This window comes from Microtus oregoni, unplaced genomic scaffold (genome assembly GCF_018167655.1).
Source record: "Microtus oregoni isolate MIOR12 unplaced genomic scaffold, Mior012 000023F_ref0000262, whole genome shotgun sequence".
Taxonomy (NCBI): Eukaryota; Metazoa; Chordata; class Mammalia; order Rodentia; family Cricetidae; genus Microtus; species Microtus oregoni.
The window spans coordinates 29,407,297-29,430,378 of record NW_024543082.1 but is presented as its reverse complement, the minus strand read 5'-3'; the positions used below and the strand labels follow the sequence as shown (position 1 = coordinate 29,430,378).

Genomic DNA, 23,082 nt, shown 5'->3' with positions numbered 1-23,082 from the left:
GCTGTGCAGCTCATCTGCTTCAGCCAGGAAGCCTGAGCTCCATTTGTCCCAAACAAGGCAGCCCTGACTGTGGCTCTCGCCCTCACTTGGTCTCAACTCTACTCTGTTTTACGCTGACTCTGAACCTGATTTCTAACCATTTCTTCGTCCCACAGAAAAAAGTGTGCTTTTTCTGTCAAGTGCTTGAAATCCTCTGGGCAGTAACAAAGAAAAGAAATAATAAACATGTCCACATTTTCACAGGTTCATCAGGTGAATTGTGCCAACTCCAAAGGGCATAGAAAACAGCTGAGTCAACTTCAGGGTAAAAACTCACCAGGGAATCATAACTGCGGCATAAACATTTCTTTCCCTTGCTCACAAAAAAAGAAAGTAGAGCAAGGTGTGAAACTGACTAAAATTCAAACACAAGCCACTGCTGAACCATAGGAGCACCGCTCACACTGCTGGGGCAAAGCCGCCAGGAGCCCCCGTGGGGGAGCAGACAAAGCAGGTGCATGCATCAGTGTAGCATCAGTCAGCCTGACAGAGGAGATCTGGATACGCACTGACACAGAGGGGCATGTGCTGAATAAAATATGCCATTCACAGAAGGCAAGCACTGTGTGCCCTACTGGCATGGGGGACACAGAGTAGGAATGAATGCAGGCAGAATGGTGGGCACTGGGGGCAGTTCCAGTTTGGGTAGATAAAGGCTTGGGGGATGTCTCTGTACCGTGCCCTTAAAAAGAGTTGTGACGGTAAATTGTCTGTCATGTGTGTTTTAAGACAAAAGCTTTCACAGTGAATGGACTATGAAACCCTCGGGCTCCAGAACACACACTGCTGGCCTGAAAAGATGAAGCGCAGCATCTGTGGGGATTAGAGGTGGGAGGCGCTCTCCCTGCAGTACCAATTAGTTGTTCCCTGTGCTCCGTCCCCAAGCACCAGCTGCACACAAGCAGGACTTACTTTGGCACCGAGCTGACTTCATTTGTGGGGGTGGCCAGTTTCCCCAAGACTAACTCCATTATCCGTTCGTCTGGCGTTGCACTCACAGGCTCATCTGGGGGTATTTCGGTAATGATCTCTGCCACATGCTCTGTGAAAGGTATGACAAAAGGGTCACCACCAGCGTAGGGACAGATTGTGACAAATCCAGGAGAAGCACTGCCCCTGGCCGCACATCCTGAGTGTGGGTGCAACAGGGATAAAAGCAGAGCATCTCAGAACTTAAGTGTTTATCTATATACAAAGAAAGTATGTTTTTAATGGAAGCCAAACCTACAGGCCACACCTGCAAAGCCCAAGCGTCTCCTGCCCCTGCCCGGGACACTACTGACATACAGCAGATGGGTATGCAGCCAGACCGTGAAGCTTACTAAATAAGCTCTGGCAGAGATTTACAAGTACGACAAGTCATCTTGAGGACATTCAAAGGTGAGTAAACATTCCGTTCAGGGCCATGCCGGAAATGGGATAAAAATTCACACACAGGAAGATCATACAGAAGAAAATTTCAGCCATTGTGAGTTTTGTTGTTGTTTGAAATAGGGTCTCATGTAGCCATGACTGCCCTTGAATTTACTATGTAAGATACTTAATCCTTCTATCTCCCAAGAGCTATAATTCTAGCCATGATTCTATGGGCTGTGTTTTCCTGGTATCCTTGACCCCTCTGGCTCCTACAGTTCTTCCTCCTCCTCTTCTTCGGGGTTCCCCTAGTACCAAGGGGAGGGACCCAATGGAGTTCTCCAATCTGGGCTCTCTCTCCACCCACTATAATGTTTAGCTTGCGGGTCTCTGCATCTGCTCCCATCAGTTGCTGGCAGGAGCCTCTCTGTGATAACTGGAGCCACAGGTTTCTATTATTTCTCCTACTATCATCAATTGTGATAGCCAGGAAGTAGTTCCTCCTGTCCCTTTCTGTCTGCAGATGCAGGGAAGTCCCAGAGGGAGCTCAAACCACTCCTGCTCATGTGCAAGTATTTCCCACATGGCTTAGAGAACAGGCACTGGCCAGAGAGTAGGAAACAGGAACAGTGGGGAATGCTCCACAGAAACTGCTCTTCTATTCCCTTTCATTTCAAGCTTGCTTTTCATTTCCACAATGACAAGAGCATCCAGTGCCAGTAACACAGGCAGAAGGGAGAGACATCTGAGCACTACACCTTATCCTGAATGTGAGGTGGACCTAGCAGCAGAGAAGCGGGCAGCTGGGACAGGGAGTTACATGAGGACCACAGAGACAATGGTTTTCCAGAGACATGTTCATGCTATGAAGTGGATCCCTTCAAACTCAGCTGAGGGTTCTGCACAATCAAAGAACAAGTTGAGGCTCATGAAATGGTTCAAAGCAGCAGCTAGCTAGTTTCATGTCAACTTGACACAAGCTAGTGTAGTCTGAAAGGAGGGAACCCTCATTTGAGAAAATGCCTCCATAAGATCCTGCTGTAGAGTACTTTCTTAAGTTGTGACTGATGAGGGAGGGCCCAGCCCACTGTAGGTGGTGCTATTCCTGGGCTGGTGATCCTGAGTTCTGTAAGAAAGCTTGCTGAGCAAGCCATAGGGAGCAAGTCAATAAGGAGCACCCCTCCGTGGCCTCTGTATCAGTTCTTGCCCTGTTTGACTTCCTGTCCTGACTTCTTTCAGTGATTGATACTGATATGGAAGTATGAGCCAAATACCCCGCCCCCCTAAACACACACAGATTGCTTTGGTCATGGTGTTTCATCACAGCAATATTGACCCTAACTAGGACAGAAACTGATACCAGGATCATGGGGTATTACTGTGACAGACCTGACTATGTTGTCTGGGGGAGGATTGTGGAAGGACCTTGGAACGTTGGGCTAGAAAAGTCATTGAGTGTTCAAAGATTGGTGAACTTTTCTGTGGGAACTTGGAAGAATATTGAGAGAGAAGCCAAAGATGGACCACTGGCTTGAGAGTTCCAGAAGGAAGTTTGAAAGTCCCTTAAAAATGTATCAGGGCTATTTGCTATTTTGAGTTGGGAATCTGTGGTTCAAGAGTCAGCTATATAAACAAGGGATCAGAGTCACTGAAGTAAAACCTTTCTTTGCCTTTACTGGGACAACTGATGGTAGTCAGCTGGAGCAAGGAAATAGGGATGAGAAGGAAGAAACCGGCATCACCGAGGGGAAATCTGGGAAGTGTTCCTCAGAGACAGGACACAGAAGCTGTGTTTCAGAGATAGGCAAGGTTGTATTTCCTGTTATCAGCCAAACTTGGGTGGTGTAAGACACTGGTTTTGAAAATATGAAGGAGTCATGGGAGAACAAACAGTTGAGGCTTGGCACTGTAAAAGACCAGGAAACACCATTGGTGACAGTGCAACCTCGGCAGTGGTTGAAAACCCAGGACTGAAGGGGCCAGGAAGAGAAGATGAGGCTTGCCAACATGCAGAGAGCCTGGGAGAGGCTATTGGTGAAAGTGTGGCCCAGTTGTAGCAAGAGACCCAGCAAATTGGAGATGCAAGAACAACAGCCATAGAGTGGAGCCTGTTGGAAGCAGGAAGACAGGCTGTGTGTGCTGCAGAGGGTAGAGCCAGAGAAATTACTCAAGCCCTTTGGAGGAGACCAAAAGACCGTGAGTTACCCCAGATATTGGACACTGAACTATTTATACTGTTGGAGTTTAGTTTTGCTTTGTTCAGATTATGATTGTGCCCTGACTCTTCCTTTCAAAATAAGGAAGTATTTAACTTAATTTTGATTTTATAGGCTCCCACAGTTCAGAGAATTTTAAAAGGGATTTTGGAATTTTACAGACACTTTGGATTTTAAGAGACTGAATTTTTAGTGGTAAAAATACCTACTGTGCAAGCCAGAACCCTGAGTTCCATCCCTGGAGCCCTTACAGAGGTAAAAGAGAACTACAAAATTATCCTCTGGCTTTTGTATATCACACACACACACAGACACACACACACACACACACACACACACACACACACACACACTAGAAATAGCCAGGGCCATGACCAGCAACTTGTCCACCCATAAGCAGTGGGCAACAAATACTGGGAACTCACATGAAAAACTAAGTCCTGCTGGACAAACAGAAGAGCTGGCCAGACAAGCATGGCATGGACAAGGCGTACACCTGAGACTGTGAAGCACACACACAAGCGATGTATGGTAGCACCGGCATGCCATCCCAGCTAGAGAGGCTAAGTGGGCAGGATCGAGAGTTCAAAGTCAGCCTGGGTTACATACTGAGCTTGAAGTCAGCCTTAGCAAGACTGTCAGGAAACAAAGCCTTCCCCTCCCCTCAAAAAATAACAAAAGAAAGAAAAACAAAACAAAACAAAAACAGACTGATACGGCAAAGCCTAGTCAGATGTCTATTTTTAAAATCTGTGTTCTGAACTCTAGTGTTCTGCAAGATAATCACACTCTTAACAGCTGGCTGAGGGACTGTGGAGGAGACAAGACCTTACCTCATGAGCCCTCCCTGCCAACATGGCCACCCATGATGATGAGGTACATACCTCCCACCCTGGCACACAGCTCATCAGCTTCTCACCTGTAGGCTCCTTGTCTTTGATAATGACCAGAGGCTGCTCAACCTTGGATGCTTTTGGTTTCCTCCCTCTTCGAGGCTTTTTCTTTGGCTCTTTGGTGGCCACGACACTCTGGATGCTCTTGCTCTCAGCTGCGATGGGAGGCTCCCTTCTGAGTGTATCAGGCTCCTTCTCAGAAGCTGCCTCATGCTGCTGGCCTCCTGCAGGAAGGCTTTTGGTTTGCTCCAGGTGGCCCAGGAGATGCTCTGCAAGAGGAGAAGGGCTGTTGATGACAGAGTAGGAGTCGTGCACCTGCCTGCTCACCACCTTCCCCAGTGTTGGTTTTCTTTGTTGTATTTGCTGAGTGCGGCCTCTGCACAGGTAAAAAACTTAGTCTTCACTGTTTTAAAAGAGAAATGGCTCTACCACATGCATAGAGCTTTAGAAGGAGTTTCTCTTATCTGACAAGGTTTCTCTGTGTATCTCCGGATATCCTGGAACTCACCCTGTAGACCAGGCTGGCCTTGAACTCAGAGATTCGCCTGCCTCTGCATTCTGGGATTACAGTTGTGTGCCACCATTGCCTGGCCAGATTTTGAACTTTCAAATTGGGCTATCAGCTTTTTTTTAAAAAAAATATTTATTTATTATGCATACAATATTCTGCCTATGTGTATGTCTTCAGGTCAGAAGAGGGCACCAGACCGCATTACAGATAGTTGTGAGCCACCATGTGGTTGCCGGGAATTGAACTCAGGACCTTTGGAAGAGTAGGCAATGCTCCTAACCACTGAGCCATCTCTCCAGCCCCCTGAGCTGTCAGCTTAAACCGTGTTGGCAGACTGTCCTCAACTTCTGATCCTTCTGCTTCCACCTTCAAGTGTTAAAACTAAGCAAAGCCACCATGCCCAGTTTTACACAGTGCTATAGCTCAAACCCAGGGCTTCCTGCATGCCAGCCTTCCTCTTGTCACCTGGGCCACATCCCCCATCCTGGAACTCTGCTTAGAAGTAAATGAGACACAGGCAGGATATGGTATTACTATGAGGCAGTGCATGAGGCAATGTCCACACTCTGGTGCAGTGCTTGATGAAACTATGGGCAACTCTGACTTGCTTCCTTGATAGTTTGTGTTTTCTAACTGTCCCATAGAATGCGGCACACTAAGACAGAAGCACCTCCAGAGCACTCACGGTAAACTGACTTCTTTCCTTTAGACAGGGTTTCTCTGTGTAGCCCTGGCTGTCTTAGAACTCTCTCTGTAGACCAGACTGGTCTTGATCCACCTACTTCTGCCTCCCAAGTATTGTGATTAAAGGTGTACACCACCACTGCACAGCTAAACATTTCTTTACAAACCCTACAATAAAGCAAAATGCTTTGCTTATTTATAGCTAACAGAAAGTCTCCAAGACCACCCAGGAAAAGGTAATGGAGACAGATGTTGGGAACAGACAGGCAGGTACCACATGGAATGGCAAGTTTGGGAGATAGTGGACAAATATGGCTAGGTCACAGGTACCAGGTAACAGGAAGAGGAAGTGGCAGGGAAAGCGGGTAACTAAGCACACACATGACAAAAGTACCACTGTGCCTGGAGTTGGTGGTTCCTTCCTCTGCAACAGTATCAAGCCAAGTAGCCATTATTCCTGACTTGTCCTTCATCAGAGACTCTATGCTAGGTGGGTGGCCCCAAGGCTGACATGATCTGGTAGCTAGCAGAACAAGCTTACGCCAAGCCCACTGACTGAAAATGAATGGGGGAAGGTGAGACAAAACAGAACACACACCTGGAAAATACAAGCTGAGCAGTATTAAAAGAAAGCAAACAAGACTCTGCCAACTACACAGAAGGAACTTAAAACGAAGGGAAGGACATACAAGAGGAAAATTTGAGAGCCTGGGGTCTCTCAGGTCATTGGTTGTAAAGACAAGATCACAAGTCATCACAGGGTCTGGGGACTGAGAGACAGACTTGGGTCTACTCTAAATCCAGGCACAGAGCAACATAGAATTTACATGGAGTCTGGATAGGAGACATGGATTCATTCTACACTAGGCTCATGTATTGGCACAACAGAGATCGAATGTTACATATGGCTTAGGCTCTGAGACAGTCAATAAAGCCTTGTTTTCATCAAGATTCCTCTGGGCTTAAGTGACCCAAGGAAACAGAAAGAAAGCTGTTCTCTGCAATGGTATCATCATCCATTTATTTACTTTCATGCTTATTTATTTATTGTGTGTGCAGGTGTGCTTGGGTCATGGCACGCAAGCGGAGATCAGAGGACAACTGTGGGAGTTGGTTCTCTCTTTCCACCACATGGATCCCAGGGATTGAATCAGGTGGTCAGGCTTGGAAGCAAGCAACTTTACCTGCTAAGCCAACTATTGTCACCTGAAGGGCAGGTGGTATAAAATGACTCTCATAAAGAACCAAAGCCCCAGTAGGGGTATAAAACACAAATATATACCAGTCAAGCTAAACAAGCTAAAACAAAACAAACCCCTTGAAGCCAAAGCCATACCATACCCCTCCACGTCACGTCCTAGTAAGAAATAAAACCTCAACTATGAAGTTCAGAAAAGAAAACATAAATAAAATAAAAAAAGCACCCTGTACTCTGTACTAACACTTTCCCAGGCAATGGGAAAAGCACACAATGGAGAGGAAAAAGGGAAGAATTCTTGCTGAGCACATCATCAAAGCAACAGAACCCAAAGTAGTGACCCACCACACCCCAGAAAGCTTAGCAACAAAACAACTGTTAGGGTATCATGTTAGGGTATCAGCTGACATAAAAACCAGATGACTGGAATTCCAAAATCACAGTACAAGCTAAGGGCAAACTGGATTGAAGGGGACAGATATAACCAAGTAAAGAATAAAAAGTTTGGGAAAAAGACTAAGATGACTGAAAAACAGCAAACAAGTAAGAAAAGTAAGCAAAAAGCTTTTATAAGTCTAAGACTCATAGATACAAATTAAAAACATGACTTAGACACTACTGAAAAAGGAACCTTTTAAGTGGAAACCCCAAAAATGGACAAGTGACAAGGACCTAAAAACAGGAGAGGGAGGGCAGGAGATGTGGGCATAACACTAGAAAATGGTCTAAAGGGGGTTTTCAGAGTTCTCTCAGGGAGAACAGAAAGCAGAGGGAAGCAACGTTAGCCACAGTCAGAGTCACCCACAGTAGATGGAAGCTGTGACTCCTCAGGTCCAAAGTCCAAATAAGGAGAGTAAATAAAAGGAGAGCAAGAGCTAGGGGTAAGTGCAGCCGTGAGAGTTTGCCTGGATCACATGAAGCCCCGCGTCTGATGCCCAGCACAAACAATGCGATGTCACGTGTGTAATCCCAGAACTCAGACGGGTAAAGCAGACGGACAAGAGTTCAGGTTCAAGGTGAGACCCTGTCTCAGAAATCAGTAAATTAATGCCCAGCGGTTAAGAGCACTGGCTGCTCTTCTAGAGTCCCAGAGTTTAATTCCCAATATTCACACGACAGATGACAACTAATTCCAGTTCATGATACCGTCACATAGAAATACATGTAGGCAAAACACCAATGAACATAAAATATAAATAAATACATCATTTAAAAACTGCATGAGAGAAGCACACCAGCTCTGACGCTGCACTCACACAGGCCTAAGTCTGCCCAGCACACTCCTCAAATCTGTTCTTGATTTATTAACTAGCTGCTTATAGTAGAAGTCTTCTGTAAGAGGAGGTGGTGCGATCTCTCCTCATACAGCTGTCAGTCTTTGCTTGATGAATTTCTAGACTATGTTATGGTGTGCATATGAATTTAGATGCAATGTAGAATAAAACACAGACAGAAGCTAGCACAGCTCTTCAGGAAAAAGTCAATGCTTCCATTAAAAAAAAAATACTTAATAATGACTGAGTGAAGCCTTCAACTCAAGCTGAGAAAAGAACAAAACAAACAAAGCATAAAAAGGGGCCAGGCATGGAGACACCATTTAGGAAGTCAAGCAGAAGTCAAGGTCATCCTCAGCTACAGAGAAAGTGCAGAACCAGCTTGGGCTACATAGAACCCTGTTCCAAAGCCCAAAAAGAGATGATAAATAAGCAGAAGTTTATTTTTCAAAATAAAAATGCAGTACGAAATAAGTGAAGCCCAAAGTTGCTGCCTTGAAAAGACTCACAATATTGTTAAAAAAAAAAAAAAGTCCAATGAGAAAGGTACAAATAACTTTGTGACTGGCTCACAACAGAAAACAGCAGTCTCCTGCCCCACTCTGCCCATCCATTCCTCTGTATTCTCCAGTCACCCATCTACAACTACAGAGGATAATTCCAGGAACCCAAGGCTATCAATACCTACAGACACCCAAGCCCCTTACAAAAAATGGATGGCACAGTATTTGCAAAAGCCAGCACACATACCATACATATTATCACTCAAAATATAAAAATGCAGTAAAAATGCTATGTAAAAGGTTACTGCTCTATATTCAGGGAATAACAGCAAGAAAAAAATACTGTACATATTCAATAAAGACTCATGATTTCCAAATCATTTTTGGTACACAGCTTTTGTTTAAAAGCTGGCATGAGGGTGCCACGGGTAAAAAGGTCTGACTATATATATTAGACAGTGCCTATTGATGACTTAAAATAAAACAAAGGGGTTCTACTTTCTTATACATGCTGCTTCCTTTCTAGACCTCACTCCTCGCAATCCCACCAACAGACGCAGATCACATTTTGGTGTAAGCCAACTGATATTTGCGAGACCTTGGCCATAAAGATCTATCCACACACGGCAGTTGTGGCTAACGTTTTTCCTCTTAGAGCTAATCACAGCCTTTTCTTCCATTAGTCGCTGCCCCATGTCTGCCTCGCTCCCCTCAGTTACTTTTTGATCTCTCTCCTTTAGCACTGTTCTTCCCACTGCTTTCTGCTCTCACTACTTTGGGCTGGTGACCTGTGTCATCTTCTTTCATTCCCCACAAAGGACCCTCTTCCCGTTCCCTATGTGTTGGGCAGGGCAACACTGTAAAACTCAATAGAGGTGCTGGGATCTCAGAAGCCACGCATTTGAGCTCTGGAGTCCAGTGTTGTGTGGTTGGCAATGTCTTCGTCAAGTGGCCTGATGGGGACAGCTTGCATACTCCAGGGTTCTCCTCACTACATTTTTTGGTCCTGCTTGGAAATTTCTGGATTTGTAAATATCTTCCTTCACCAGGTTACTGACAGTGAAAAATCTGATGGCTAAGTCTGCCTTCCTGTCTTAACGATGCCCTAATGGCTTATCCTCCAACAGCTTTTTTTCTTTCCTGTAATTCGTGTGGTTAGGTCTCACAATGGTGCAGGTGCATCTGTGGACTTGTCATACTGATGGCCTGTTGGGCCCTTCTTGGTTGTAAACCTGCATCCTTTAGTAATTCCTTGCTATTTATCTATCTGGTTTTTTTTTGAGATAGGATCTTGCGTTACCCAAGGTACACCCAAACTTGCTATGTAGTTGAGGATAACTCTGAACTCCTGGTCCTCCTGCCTCTGCCTCTTGAAGACTGGGATGACAGGAATGTGCTACCATGTCTGTTTTAGGGATGGTGGGAATTGATTTCAGAGCTTGTGATGCTAGGCAATCATCCTATCAACTGAGCTACATGCGCAGTCCTCTCCCTTTTCCCTACAGAATACTCCTAGACACCTGCAGAGTCTCAGACCATCCTCCGGTTCCCATATCTCTTCTGTTTGTGTCCTTCTTATGCTCCTCTGTATGGAAAATTCTCCCAGTAACTTTATGTCTGCTACCAGCTTTCATTTTTAGTAACTACTGTCCTCTGATATCTTCAACGATGCTCTTACTGAAGGACGCAGTGCTGTGCTGCCATCTCTCACCTGAGTGAGACTTCAGCCTGGAGGGGTTTGTTAGGGGGAAGGGTTGTTTTCAGACCTCAGACAAGTTGTTTGGTCTCTTGCTCACAGTCTTCTTCCAGCATCTGGAGCCTCACTCTACAGGATGGTAAGGGCTGAGCAGTCCCACTGGTGGGTCCTTGCTCTCCCTGGTTAGTTTCTACAGAGAAATCCGTCCTCCCTATCTGGGGTCTGAGCCAGTTCCACCACTCTGAGAAGAAAATGAAGAAGTCTGAAGTTGCCCAGATTCCAACACCTGACTCTTGAGTCCCTGTCCTCAGTCTCAAGTCTCTCCCAAGGGACCCAACATTCTGCTGATGGAGCAGAAATGTAGGTGGGTGGGGCAGGGCAGGGCTGGGGCAGACCAGGAGACCAGGGCTCTGAGCAGGCCACTAGTTTGTGCTTCCCTGTATTTTCTAAGCTCTGCACGAGCAGACATGTTTCCTGGGTATCTCACTGCTGGCTTCAGCTTCTCTGGCATGCTTGGGTTAATGCTGCTGCAAACATATCCTGGCATCTTTTTAACCTTGCTCAATGCTCCCCACTTTCCCCTCTGTCTTTGCATTGACGTGGAGCAGAATTCCAGGAGGGCACCAAGGCCAGGACATTCACTGTTGCCTCATGTTTAATCAGACACTCCTAAGTGGCCTCCTGAGACAGAAGCAGGGTTCCCTAAGGGGACACAGGAAGTGACAGCATCAGGTCAAAGGTCAAGAAGAACAACCTGTGCTTCCCATGCTATTCAACAACCTCAGCTGTCTCCTGGTGTTTTGAGTGGTGAGCCTGACTTTAAAGGGTACATGTTGAGTCTTACCTGGCCATAGTTTATATTATGTTCTATGCTCAGTCACAAATAAATGCATGAAGTAAGTTCAAGTTCAAAGGACTCATCTGATTGGAAGTCAGCCAACCACAGACACTCTCTCAATCATGTTACTGCCAGTGGAAGTAACACACAGATTGCTATCCTTGGTCATTTTATTACTAGTATGTGCTAGGGGCATTCGGCACACCACACACCAGCAGATACCAGATATAAAATGACCGGGTATAGTATTCTGTGCATTACTTCTAATGGTAGTTAACATGGTTGAGGGAGCAGAGCCTTTCTGCTTGAGGCAAGCCTGTCAGACAAAGCTCTATAGAAGGCAGCTTCAGACAGTGTGAGCATAATTAAGACGAGGGACTATTGATTAACATTCTCCTACTGGACAAAGTATTACCCAATGAAGCCTGCTCTCCATAGATCTGTGTACCGCAGCCATGTCATGTGGCCCTGAGATGTCCTCAAAGCCAGTCTGTGTGTATGTGGGGGGGGGCGACAAAAGGCACCCCTGCTCTCTCTCTCTCTCTCTCATCAGTTTTGTACCTAGGGTAACTATCAGGTTACCCACCAGACACCCACACAGGGGTTGCAGAAGAAAGAAGAGTTCCTTGACCCTCTGGGAACACTGGCCTAGCTCTACTACCAAAGTGAGGGGAAGCTTTTCCCTCAACTAAAACTAGTCAGCATAGAAAATGCCCCAGCAAACCAAACAGCAATCAAGCCTTTCTTGATTGGGGCTGAGTGAAAGTGTGATGCCCCCACCCTCCGGTTTCCACAGATGGGCCTTGCCCTCATCTAGGGGGCATGTTTTTCACAAACCTGGCACTCTAACCTGGCAGCAGCAGCAAATGGGGCTAGAGAGATGCCTCACTGGCCAGGAGTTCTTGCTGCTCTTCCAGAGACCAAGGTTCATGTCTCAGCACCTACATGTTCATTCACAACCCTCTGCATCTCCAGTTTCAGGGGCTCTAATGCCCTCTTCTGGTCTCTATGAGCACTGCCCACATGTGGTGCAGACATGCATGCAACCAAAACAATATTACACATAAAAATAAATACAAAGAAGAAGAAGAGGAGAAGAAAGAAGAGGAGAAGGAAGAAGAAACTGGCAGGTGCTCTCTGCTCCTATCTGTGATGAATACAGGTGACTTTCCCCAGGCAGAGGGCAAAAGTGTTAACGACAAGATTAGGAGGATGGCCCAGGAACATAGGAACAGACAGCCTCACTCCTTAGAAGAACAAGGACTGCCCAAGATTAGCCTTTCTGTTGCTAAAATCTGCCTAGAAAGAACATTGTCATCGATTCCAGAACATTCCATCACAGACTTGTTCAGAACTTGCAAAGCAGTGGCCCCTTGAGGTTTGGCTCTCAAGCATGTTCTGTATGTGATAAAAGTCACAGCATTCATACCTAGCTTCCTTGTAGCTTCTGTGACTGGCATCTTTCTCTATGGCCCACCAAAGAGGCTCCCAGGATACAGTATAACTAGGTAACTAGGGGATGGAGTCAATTTTTCCCTGGCCACCTTCAATTAGTAAGGGAGCCTGAGGTAATGGGATTCCCTGAAACTGTCCTCAGTTTCACACACACTGACCAGGTTCATCCCATTTTACAGATGAGGAAGCTGAGCAGATGTGGTATCCCTGCGACTACCACAGGGTCAGCCCTGTCACCACACGGGGGAAGAACCGTCAGATACAGAAACCTGGCAGGACTATAAGAGGCAAGTCATCATTGTTTCTGGCCCTTGCTTGTGTCCACCATATCCAGAGCTTGGTCAATAGGACAGTAGGGAGAGTCAGGCCAAGGGGAGGAGCTCTGAGTAGCAGCTCCACCATTGTGGGCCATGGGGACAGACAATACAAAGCCTGCGACATCCTGACAACCATGGGCATGAGCCAACATGCATGAAAAAGCTCAGCACATGGGCTGGAGAGATAGCTCAGCAATTAAGAGCATTGGCTACTTTCCCAGAGGACCCAGGTTCAATTCCCAGCATCCACATTACAGCTCACAACTGTCTGTAACTCTTGTTCCAGGGGATCTGACACTTTCATACACATAGGCCAAAATCCCAATGTACATATAATAAAGACAATTTTTTTTGTTTTTTTTTTTTTTTGGTTTTTCGAGACAGGGTTTCTCTGTGGTTTTGGAGCCTGTCCTGGAACTAGCTCTTGTAGACCAGGCTGGTCTCAAACTCACAGAGATCCGCCTGCCTCTGCCTCCCAAGTGCTGGGATTAAAGGCGTGCGCCACCACCGCCCGGCTAATAAAGACAATTTTTAAAAACCAAAACAAAAAAGAAAAACCAAAAAAATGAACAAACAACAACAACAAAAAGAAATAAAGAGAAAGAAGAAAGAAAAAAAGAGCGAGCTCAACACAACAGTATGCCCACCTCGGGTAACCCCTATTTGCCACTTTCTCCTTACCATTCAGGAGCTGAAGCTCCAGGAAGGGGCTGGAACACACCTTACACACCCACTGGCCACGCTCAGGTTCTGCGGGGACACTGGGCTCAGGGGTGCCTGTAGCTGCAAGACATAAGACAGAAGGGTTAGCTACTGCAGCTGAGTAAGGCCTGATTCCTAGGTGATGATGACAAGGACAGAGATGCCCAGACTCATGAGCACGTGTATTCTAGGCACTGTTCTCAGTTTCACACACACTGACCAAGTTCATCCCATTTTACAGATGAGGAATCTGGGCAGATGTATTATCCCTGTGACTACCACAGGGTCAGCCCTGTCACCAGACGCATAACGTGCCCCTCCCCAACCCTGAATCACTAGCCTTGTGGGAGCAGAGTCCTTCATATTCTCTGAGAGAAAAACAAGCCTTCAGGACCCACACTTGAGCTGGGCCTCATTGTGCTGACCTGTAATACCAGCTACTTAGTAGGCTGAACAAGATGACCAGAAGTCCAAGGCCCCCACTCTGGTCACAGAACAAATTCAAAGACAACTTGGCATTTTGTGAGACCCTGTCTCAAAATTTTGTTTTGCTTTAAAGGGGGGCTGGGTGTGTAGCTCAGAAGTAGACTACTTTACCTGAATTCTTTCTATAGCAACACACACACACACACACATACACAACTCATGTTTAAATCTTCAGTGGCTCACATAACAGGGTATGGTGGGACCTAAAATAGCCACCTCACAGTGCTCGAGACTGAAATGGCTGTGGCCCTGGCCCAACATATCCCATGGAGATTTTTGTGATAAGGGTTGTGATAACTGTTGTCTGGCAGGGAAGCCTGGTACCTGGGCAGGAGTAAGCTTTAAAATTGTTCAATTAAAAATAATTCCCATCTTGGGCAGGAGAATGCCACCCAGACAGTGAGTGTCTCTAGTCCTCCAATGACACACAGGAACCCGAGGAGGGACCAGGACGGGGTCTCCAGGAACAGACTAACCTTGGTGATGCAAATGGGGAGGGGACTGAAAGCTCCTTTCCAAGTCACAGGCATTCTCCTGGGACCTGCACTGGGCATGCCTCAAGATCTGGTCTAGCCAGTTTGTCTGTGCGGCCAGCTTACAGCTACCCTTCTTGCCTGCTATATCCAGACCCATCACCACATAGCTTAACGCTCCAGAGGCCACTCAGAGGAAGTGCCTGAGTCTAGACAATCTCCCAGATCTGCAGCTATATACCCACCATGCACCAGGAAAGAGCACATCCCGTGTCTCTGCATCCTAAGCTAGTGCCAAGAACACAAAGAATAGAGATGAGGATGCAGACCATCACGGCTGGGGAAGAAGCATATGCAATGTGGAACCTGTCAGACTGAAATCAGAGATAGAAAAAGATAACAAAGAGGTGGCAGATAGGAACTGCATCCTGAATGTCCCACCCAATGTCTGAACTCTTCTTTGCCACTTTCTAGGGATCTGCTGGTTAGGGACTCCCAGGAAATTGGGAACAAATAGAAATGAGTCAAATTCCCACTTCTCATCCAGGTTCCCAAACATAAAGAGTTTCCCAAGAAGGGGTTCAAAAAAGCAATCACTGGGGTCCAGCAAGGGCTCAGCAGGAAAAGGCACCTGCCACCAACCCCAATGACCTGAGTTCAATGGGACCCATGAGATGAAGGAAAGAACCAAATCTCACAAGCTGACTCTAGCCCCATGGCATACACACACATACACACACACACACACACACACACACACACACACACACACACAGTTTTTAAAAAGGAGCCCTTGGGACACTGGGCTGGAATTCCTTTCATCTAAGAGGCACACCATCTCCTACAACAATCACACAAGAGAATTTATGCTGCCCCAAACAGGCCCCTAATCTTGGGTACCTGCTGCTCTGGCACTGAGTGAAGACTTCTCTTTGGAAGAACCAGGCAGACATGACAGAAGATTTGCCCAAAGGTAACTTTACAAGGTAAAAACATTCTCTAAGAAAAAAACCAAGAGGCAATAGCCAGCAGATGAGTCCCTAAGTACCACCTGACATTTCCTAACACAGGGAAATTGCTCAGCCAAACAACGTGACACAATCACAAAGTTTACAGCAACATGGACAGCATAAGAAGAGAAGTTTCAGGTGTGAGTACAGTCAAAACCAAGTAACAGAAGGGCAGGCACAGGCCAACTGTGAAAAGTCCAGCAGGACACACAGCAGCTCAGCTTGGGGCAGAGGGTCACTGAGGGTGAAATCAGGACGGGAGGATGAGCTAATCTACAGGAGACTATGGTAGAGTCACACACTTGCACACCTACTGAAAGCCCCAGACGTGAGTACTCAACAAGCTGAGTTCAACTGAATACATTGAAACTGGTTTGAAAATTAGAGAACACTAATCACGAAGCCAGAGGTAGAGAGACAGGGAGACAGATAGACAGACAGACAAGCAGGCCAGACTACGGGCATAACATGGCTTTCCAGGGACTAGAAGAGGTTACCTTCTTTCTCAAGAGAAGGGTGATTCTGAGCCCATGCTCTCCACTACATCCACCTGTTCATGCCCTTTGGAGGAAAGCAAGCCACTCAATGTGGGCTCAGGGAAACATGAACCCAGAATAGCAGTCCATAGCCAGAACAAAGAATCCAAGTCCATTTTAAGGGGCATCATAGCTGAAGCAGGATGAAACCTGTATAATCAATCAATCAATCAATCAATCTCTCTCTCTCTCTTTTCTTTTTCTTTCTTTCTTTCTTTCTTTTTTTCTTTTTTTTTTTTTTCTGAGACAGGGTTTCTCTACGGCCATCCTGGAACTCACTCTGTAGACCAGGTTGACATCGAACACACAGATCTGTTTGTTTCTGCCCCCCAAGTGCTGGGATTAAAGGTGGGAGCCTCCACATCTGGGTTGAAACCTGTGTTCTTTAAGCAGATGTTCCTAAACTCACAGAGCTGCCTGGTGAAGCTGCTGTTAAGTGCAAATAACAAGCCTACTGCACCCCCCGCTGTGACAGCGAATAGTGTGGCTGTTCTCCTGGTGGTCATGTGACCACTGAGAGCTGCAGTTGTCCAGCCTCCAGAGAATCCTACCACCTACCCATCACAGGCCGAGGGAAGACCAAAGCTTATAGTAGAGATTTTCTTGTCAATGTTCTCCACCCATGCTATCCATCATAAAAAAAAAAAAATCATTAAATTGACCCATCAGAAGCTGGAGACCATCCATATGAGCCTTCCAGGCCAAAGCGTGTCCCACAGTACAGCTCCTGAGATCTCACCCACCTAGGGAGAGGACAAAGTGATGTCCACAAGACTTACTCACTCCACCTTGGGGTGACAAACTCTCTGGTACACACACAAGGACTAGCGCTAAGAAGAATGAAAAGTCCATCCCTCTCAGGTCCAACCAGGGAACTAATCAATCAGTACCGCTTTCTAGATGCTTCACTCCTCTCTTCAGAGGCCTTGCTCTCTGTGGGCTTTTGAGACGTGGGCAAGGAGGGCTGCAATGCATGGTTTCTGCAAGGGGGGATGCATTCGGCACATAGCCCAAACTCTGTGAGGGTACTGCAGAGAGGGACTTAGGGAAAGGACAGACGGGGGGGCGGGCAGAGAGGTAGGTGGCAAGGTGTGATGGAAGTTGCCACTTAAACTGTCAGTGGGGAAGCCCAGGGGAGCATATGCCAGCAGCAGCCAGCCTGGGAGAGCCAGATAAGTGCTCCAAAGATAGAAAGACATAAAGATTCTAGCTGCCATCTGGGTGACAGTAGCCAGTGACCTACACTACTACAAGTTGTCCCAACACACAGTGAAGTGTCTCTAGGTTCCAGAGCTGGGAGAAGCCATATCTGTGCTTGGCTCTTTTTGTACTGCTTTATGAGGCTGGGCTCAGGCTCTTCCATTCAGTTAAACCACAACTGACTATAAACACAGCACAGGACAGAGCCCTCTGATTCATGAACCTCCACCTGTAAGATCTTTGCAAGATGTTAAGACCTGCCCCGTGAAGCCTTTCTATCACACTACAGGAAGAAACCATTTTCATGAGAGGTCACTATATCTGGTTCAGAAGCAGAGTTAACCCACTTGGATGTTGAAAACCCTTAGTAACAACAATGAGCAAGGCTCTTCCCTGGGGGATGCCCAGTACCCAGGTTAATAGGGCAAGCACTGTGACTACAGTGACTGGCTTCTCCATCAGGAGATCCTGAACCTAGTGGCTCACCGAAATGATTCCTCCATGCGGAACTACATTTCTTGAATGCATATGAACAGGACACACACAAACACATACATATACCTCTGCATATACATATACATACAATCCTGTATATCTGTACTTACAGACAAGCATATGCACACATCTGTACATCTGAGCATATACAGGCATAGACCTATAAATCTACACACATGCTAATATAGGTATATACCTGTGCATCTGTATGTACTTCTAAATGACTACATATATTAACAATGTATGTAGTCCCATCGATTCATACACTCTAACACATATACAAACCTATACATCTAGACGAATACAAAATGTGTACTGTGAATTGCATACATGCTGACAAATGCACAGATTGGTGCATCTGCATGCACACATCTGTAAACACAGAAAGGCACTGTGCATCTGTTACTACACAAGAGCATGTTCTCTGCAGCTTAAAACAGTCACATGCACACACCAAGGCATCTGTCTAGACATCCCACACTTTTGCCTGGGCACACGCATACATACATGTGCGTGAACCAGACTTGAGGAGGAGCGGCTATCCAGTACACAGTGGCAGTACCAGCACCCTGACCTGTTGTTCCAGCCCCTGGTTCCCTCACCTTCTACATTGTGATGTGACTGCTTTCTGAGCCTTGCCTTCTATACTGTCAATCACTCAGCCTGTCCCTGGTTCCCTCACCTTCTACACCAGCACTTCTCATCTGTGGGTCACAAACACTTGGGGGGGGGTATTTGAATAACCATTTTACAGGAGTTGCCTAAGACCACTCAAAACCAGACATTTACATTATGATTCATAACAGTGGCAAAATTAGTTATGAAGTAGCAACAAAAATAATCTTATGGTTGGGGTTACAACATGAACTGTTCTGAAGGGTCAAAGCATTAGGAAGGCTTGAGAACTGCTGTTCTGCACTGTCACCTGTCCTGGGCCTCACCTTCATTTGGCCGTCCCTGCCCTCTGTGCTTCCTCACAGCACCAGGAGGGTGGGCCACTGTGGGAGCCCTGAGACCAAAGCAAGTGCCAACCTGTTTTATACCCAAGTGCCTCAAATCACCTAAAGACAGAGAGGCACTGTCTCTGTCACCCCATAGGCCCAGGCATGGGGGCAAGCACTGCACCGATTCCATCCCACTGCCCCCATCTCAGCTGCTGGCACCTTCATTAGCATCTCTGGCAAGGGGCCCAACCACAGTGAAGAAATAAGATGTACCCTGGATGCTAGAGCAGGCCTGCTTCAGCATGGGCTTGTCCATCTTCTTGGCATAAAAGGCAGCATACCACACACGAAGTTCAGTGCCTGCAGGAATATCCCTCGAGGTGGTGAAATACACATCACTGCCGTGCTGGTAGGCGGTCAGGTTCTGGTGCCCAGGCTCTAGTGCTGGTCGCACCAGCATCATCCAATTGCAATCGTCTTCGTTGGAAGTGTCGAAGCACACAGAATGTCCGTCCTTCTGGAATACCTGAGGGGAGGGTCACAGACTGGTTACTGACTAGTCTATCAGTGTGGCATGGGACGATGGGGGACACAACACTGCTTCTGATAGGACCTGCTGACGAGCTGTTTGCCACAGCCAGGGGATCAGAGAAAGATTTGGTGGCTTAGATGGCTAAGGTGGGTTGCAGCAAAAAAGTTGAAGACATGCAACAGGTCCCTCCTCATTGGAGTATCTGAGTACTTTTGTGACCCAGATGGGGAAGAAGACACCTCTCCTGTGCAGACATCGAGGAGACCCTGAGCTCTCCTCCTGTGCAGACATTGAGGGGACCCTGAGCTCTCCTCCTGTGCAGACATTGAGGGGACCCTGAGCTCTCTCCTGTGCAGACATTGAGGGGACCCTGAGCTCTCCTCCTGTGCAGACATTGAGGGGACCCTGAGCTCTCTCCTGTGCAGACATCGAGGGGACTTTCAGCTCTCCTCCTGTGCAGACATCGAGGGGACCCTGAGCTCTCCTCCTGTGTGGACATCGAGGGGACTCTGAGCTCTTCTGTGCAGATATAGGGGGACCCTAAGTTCTACTCCTGTGCAGACATAGAGGGGACCCTCAGCTCTCCTCCTGTGCAGACGTCAAGGGGACCCTGAGTTCTCCTCCTGTGCAGATGTCGAGGGGACCCTGAGTTCTCCTCTCTAGATATCATGAAGACCCTGAGTTCTCCTCCTGTCCAGCATAACAATGAGATTTTCTCCCAGCTTCACTGGGAATGGGACACCTGAGTTCTCCCCATGGCTCAGGTAGATACCCAGAAATTGGAATTTTCCTCCTGGTTCTGCACCAAGCACGGCATCAGACGAGTTCTTCAGTTCAGGTAAGCTGTCTCTGATCTGAAGAGCATCAGAACAGCTTCAGGGTTAATTGGGAGCAGGCAGGGAGAGCCTTTAGTGACTTTAAGCTTGAGTTAGCACAAGTATAGGGTCTGTTCTCTACCTGTGGAGTGACGATTGCTTCCTTAGGAACCCTGTCCCATTGCCAAGCTTTTCCTGAACAGCAGGGAAAAACTTGGAGGCCACCAGCTGCTCAGTGACCCCTAGTGGGTGTGGAAGGACATTTCCACCCTCCTCTCAGGGACACAGGGCTTCCCTTGGGACACAAAGGTGCTCAGGGATAAGGACAAGTTGATACCCGAAAATAACCTTTAGAATTGAGGAGGTGAAAAGAAGTCAAACAGGCATGAAGGAGTTTCTCCAGCCATGTGATGACCCAGTGTGGGCCCACAGAGGGCACTAAGCTACCTGCCTTTCTGGGCTCAGATTTAGGCCTTTCCCATCATTCTTCAGCACAGAACCTTTCTTTATGCTTTCCTTACGTTTTTTTTTTTTTAATATCTGTCATCAGGTATTTGTCTTTCCTCTTTGGCTGAAAAGTCTGTCCCATAAGCTCAATATCCCAGGCGTGCCAAACTCTGAGGCTACAGCACCTAAGGTTGGTGGCTGTTTCTCTCAGGTCTCAGAAGAAGCACACTGTCTTTAGGGCTGCTAGGAGCAACTCAGCCCTCATTTGTTTAGGTCCTAACTATTTCCGAAGGTTTGCTCTATGTGTGAGCCTCCTCAGTCATCTCTGTAACTGACATCCACTTTCTTTCTCTTGGTGTTATATCCAAGCTGGAGATACCCATTCTCCCTCAGCCAGATATGCTCTGTGCAGCTACCTAGCCCCATGCAGTCACTCAAGTCTCGGAGAGCTTCCTGCAACTCAAACATGAGTGAGATTGCCACACTGGTATAGGAAGCTATAGAGATCATTGCTGTGCTGCAGCCACAGCACCTGCTGGGGGAGGACAAGGGTCACACCAGCATGGGGTCACTCCTGTGTGCTCTTAAATGTACTCCCTAAAGACCTACAAGTTAGTAGGCATTGTCTTAACCCTCACACTCTGAGGAATAACGCAAACTGAAGTGAAGGAAAGATTTACAAATCATCACCCCTCAGATGTCCTCATTCCATTCCCATCAGGAGTCATGCAGCCCCGGATTCTGAGGTAGCCACAAAGTCCCTGCCCATGCAACTTTTACCTTCAGTGGAAACGCAGACTCTTTCTCCCACTTCGCGACCCTCCTGGACTCAAATGGACCAAACTGTGTGCGCTTGACTAGCTGGGTTACTGCAAACACACCTTCAGCCCCATCATCCAGGCGTCTGATCTCCAGGTTAGAGGGGAGCGAGGACCTGAAAGCAGAAGAAGTTTCAAAGAGGTCCTGCCACCTTACCCACTGATCAGAGCAGCACAGTGCCTACAAGCCCCCATAATGTTCCAAAGATGCTCTCTGACAGGGAGCAGAATCTCTTCCTATAAATGGGAACAGAAATGGCGCTAGGCTTGTGAGGACCCAGAGCCCATATACTAATGGAAACATTTACAGCCCCACAAGACAATGCCAACCCCACATTCCTAGTGTGGGGGCTGGTATATAATAACTAAATCAGACAAGGCTATGACCTTCCAGGTTGTAGAGAATGGTGGAGGAAGGGAAAAAGAGAGGGGCACAGAGCATGTCAGGCTGGAGAGCAACAAAGGGGCTCCGGTCTGGGAGGGTTGGATCAGCTTCACTGAGGCCTTTATTAGCCAGACTATAAGGTCAAAGAAAATGATGGAAAAGGAAGTCGTGGAGCTGGGACCTCAGGTTGGGCTAGTGGAGACATGTCGAGAAGCAGACAGAGGTAGACATCCTCCCTGGGGATGAGCAGATGCTGTAAGAGTCAATGGCTCTGCACTCAATGTCTTCAGCTGGATTTTGATGGGCAACTGGCACCTCACCCCCACAGAAGAGCTGATCAGCTCTCTACTTAGGGCAAAAATATTTTGAAAACTTAAGCCACAAATAAAGATGAATAAATGGGGGTACATACCAGTTGGGGGATTTCTAGAAACAGTGATAAGACACTGAGTATTTTAGTTTAGCACCAGACCAAGTCAGGCACCATCAGAGCCTCAGAGGGGTAACTGAGGTTCTCCAATTCTCAAGCTACTGGTAGTTTATGGGCCGTTACCCTAGATCTCTGAAGGCACAGACCTCACAGGAATACATGGGCTTGCAGAGCAATGCCTGGCTACTAAGCTGTCTCGGTACATCTGCAAGGTTTGTTTTTCCTGGTAGCTACAGGAGCTTGACCTGTTTCCTGGATTACCTACCCAGAACCCTTACCTGACTGAGCTTATTCTGTCCACAGTGCATACCTGCCCACAGAGGCCTAGATTCAGAACACAGATGAAACCCAATAGGCAGTAACCTGTCAAACACAGACGAAACCCAGCAGACAATAATTTGTCCATATTCCGCCCGAGACAGGGTTCCTCTGTGTAGCCCTGGCTGTCCTGGAACTCACTCTGCAGGCCAGGCTGGCCTCAGACTCACAGAGATCACCCTGCCTGTTCTTCCTGAGTGCTGAGATCAAAAATATGCACCACCACTACCTGGTGAGTTTGGCCACTTTTGCTCAACGCATAAAACTGATGAAGTCCAGGCTGACACAGCCCAGATGCCAAGGTTCCTGACTATGCCAAGGAAACACTTGCTCATGCTTTGAAACTCTTAGGACTCATCCCAGCAGCAAGTGTCCACACCCCGCCCCCAACACACACAGTCTTTCACTTTGACTCTCAAGCCTCCTTCTATCTGTAGACACTTGGTGCCTCTGCACTGTGGCCACAGCAGACACGTAAAGAGCCCTTCTTCATAGTTAGAACTGCTCTGGAAGC

General features: G+C 47.1%; 1 protein-coding gene across 1 annotated transcript in view; it reads right to left on the bottom strand.

The window, feature by feature from the left end:
* Prdm15 (PR/SET domain 15) overlaps positions 1-23,082 on the bottom strand; it is a 71,385-nt gene that overhangs the window by 35,701 nt on the left and 12,602 nt on the right. Inside the window, exons 4-8 of the mRNA XM_041673384.1 lie at positions 21,398-21,551; positions 19,097-19,349; positions 13,659-13,760; positions 4,528-4,770; positions 952-1,081 (exon numbers count right to left, since the gene is read on the bottom strand). Coding sequence (XP_041529318.1) covers positions 952-1,081; positions 4,528-4,770; positions 13,659-13,760; positions 19,097-19,349; positions 21,398-21,551 — 882 coding nt within the window. The remainder of the gene's footprint in view (positions 1-951; positions 1,082-4,527; positions 4,771-13,658; positions 13,761-19,096; positions 19,350-21,397; positions 21,552-23,082) is intronic.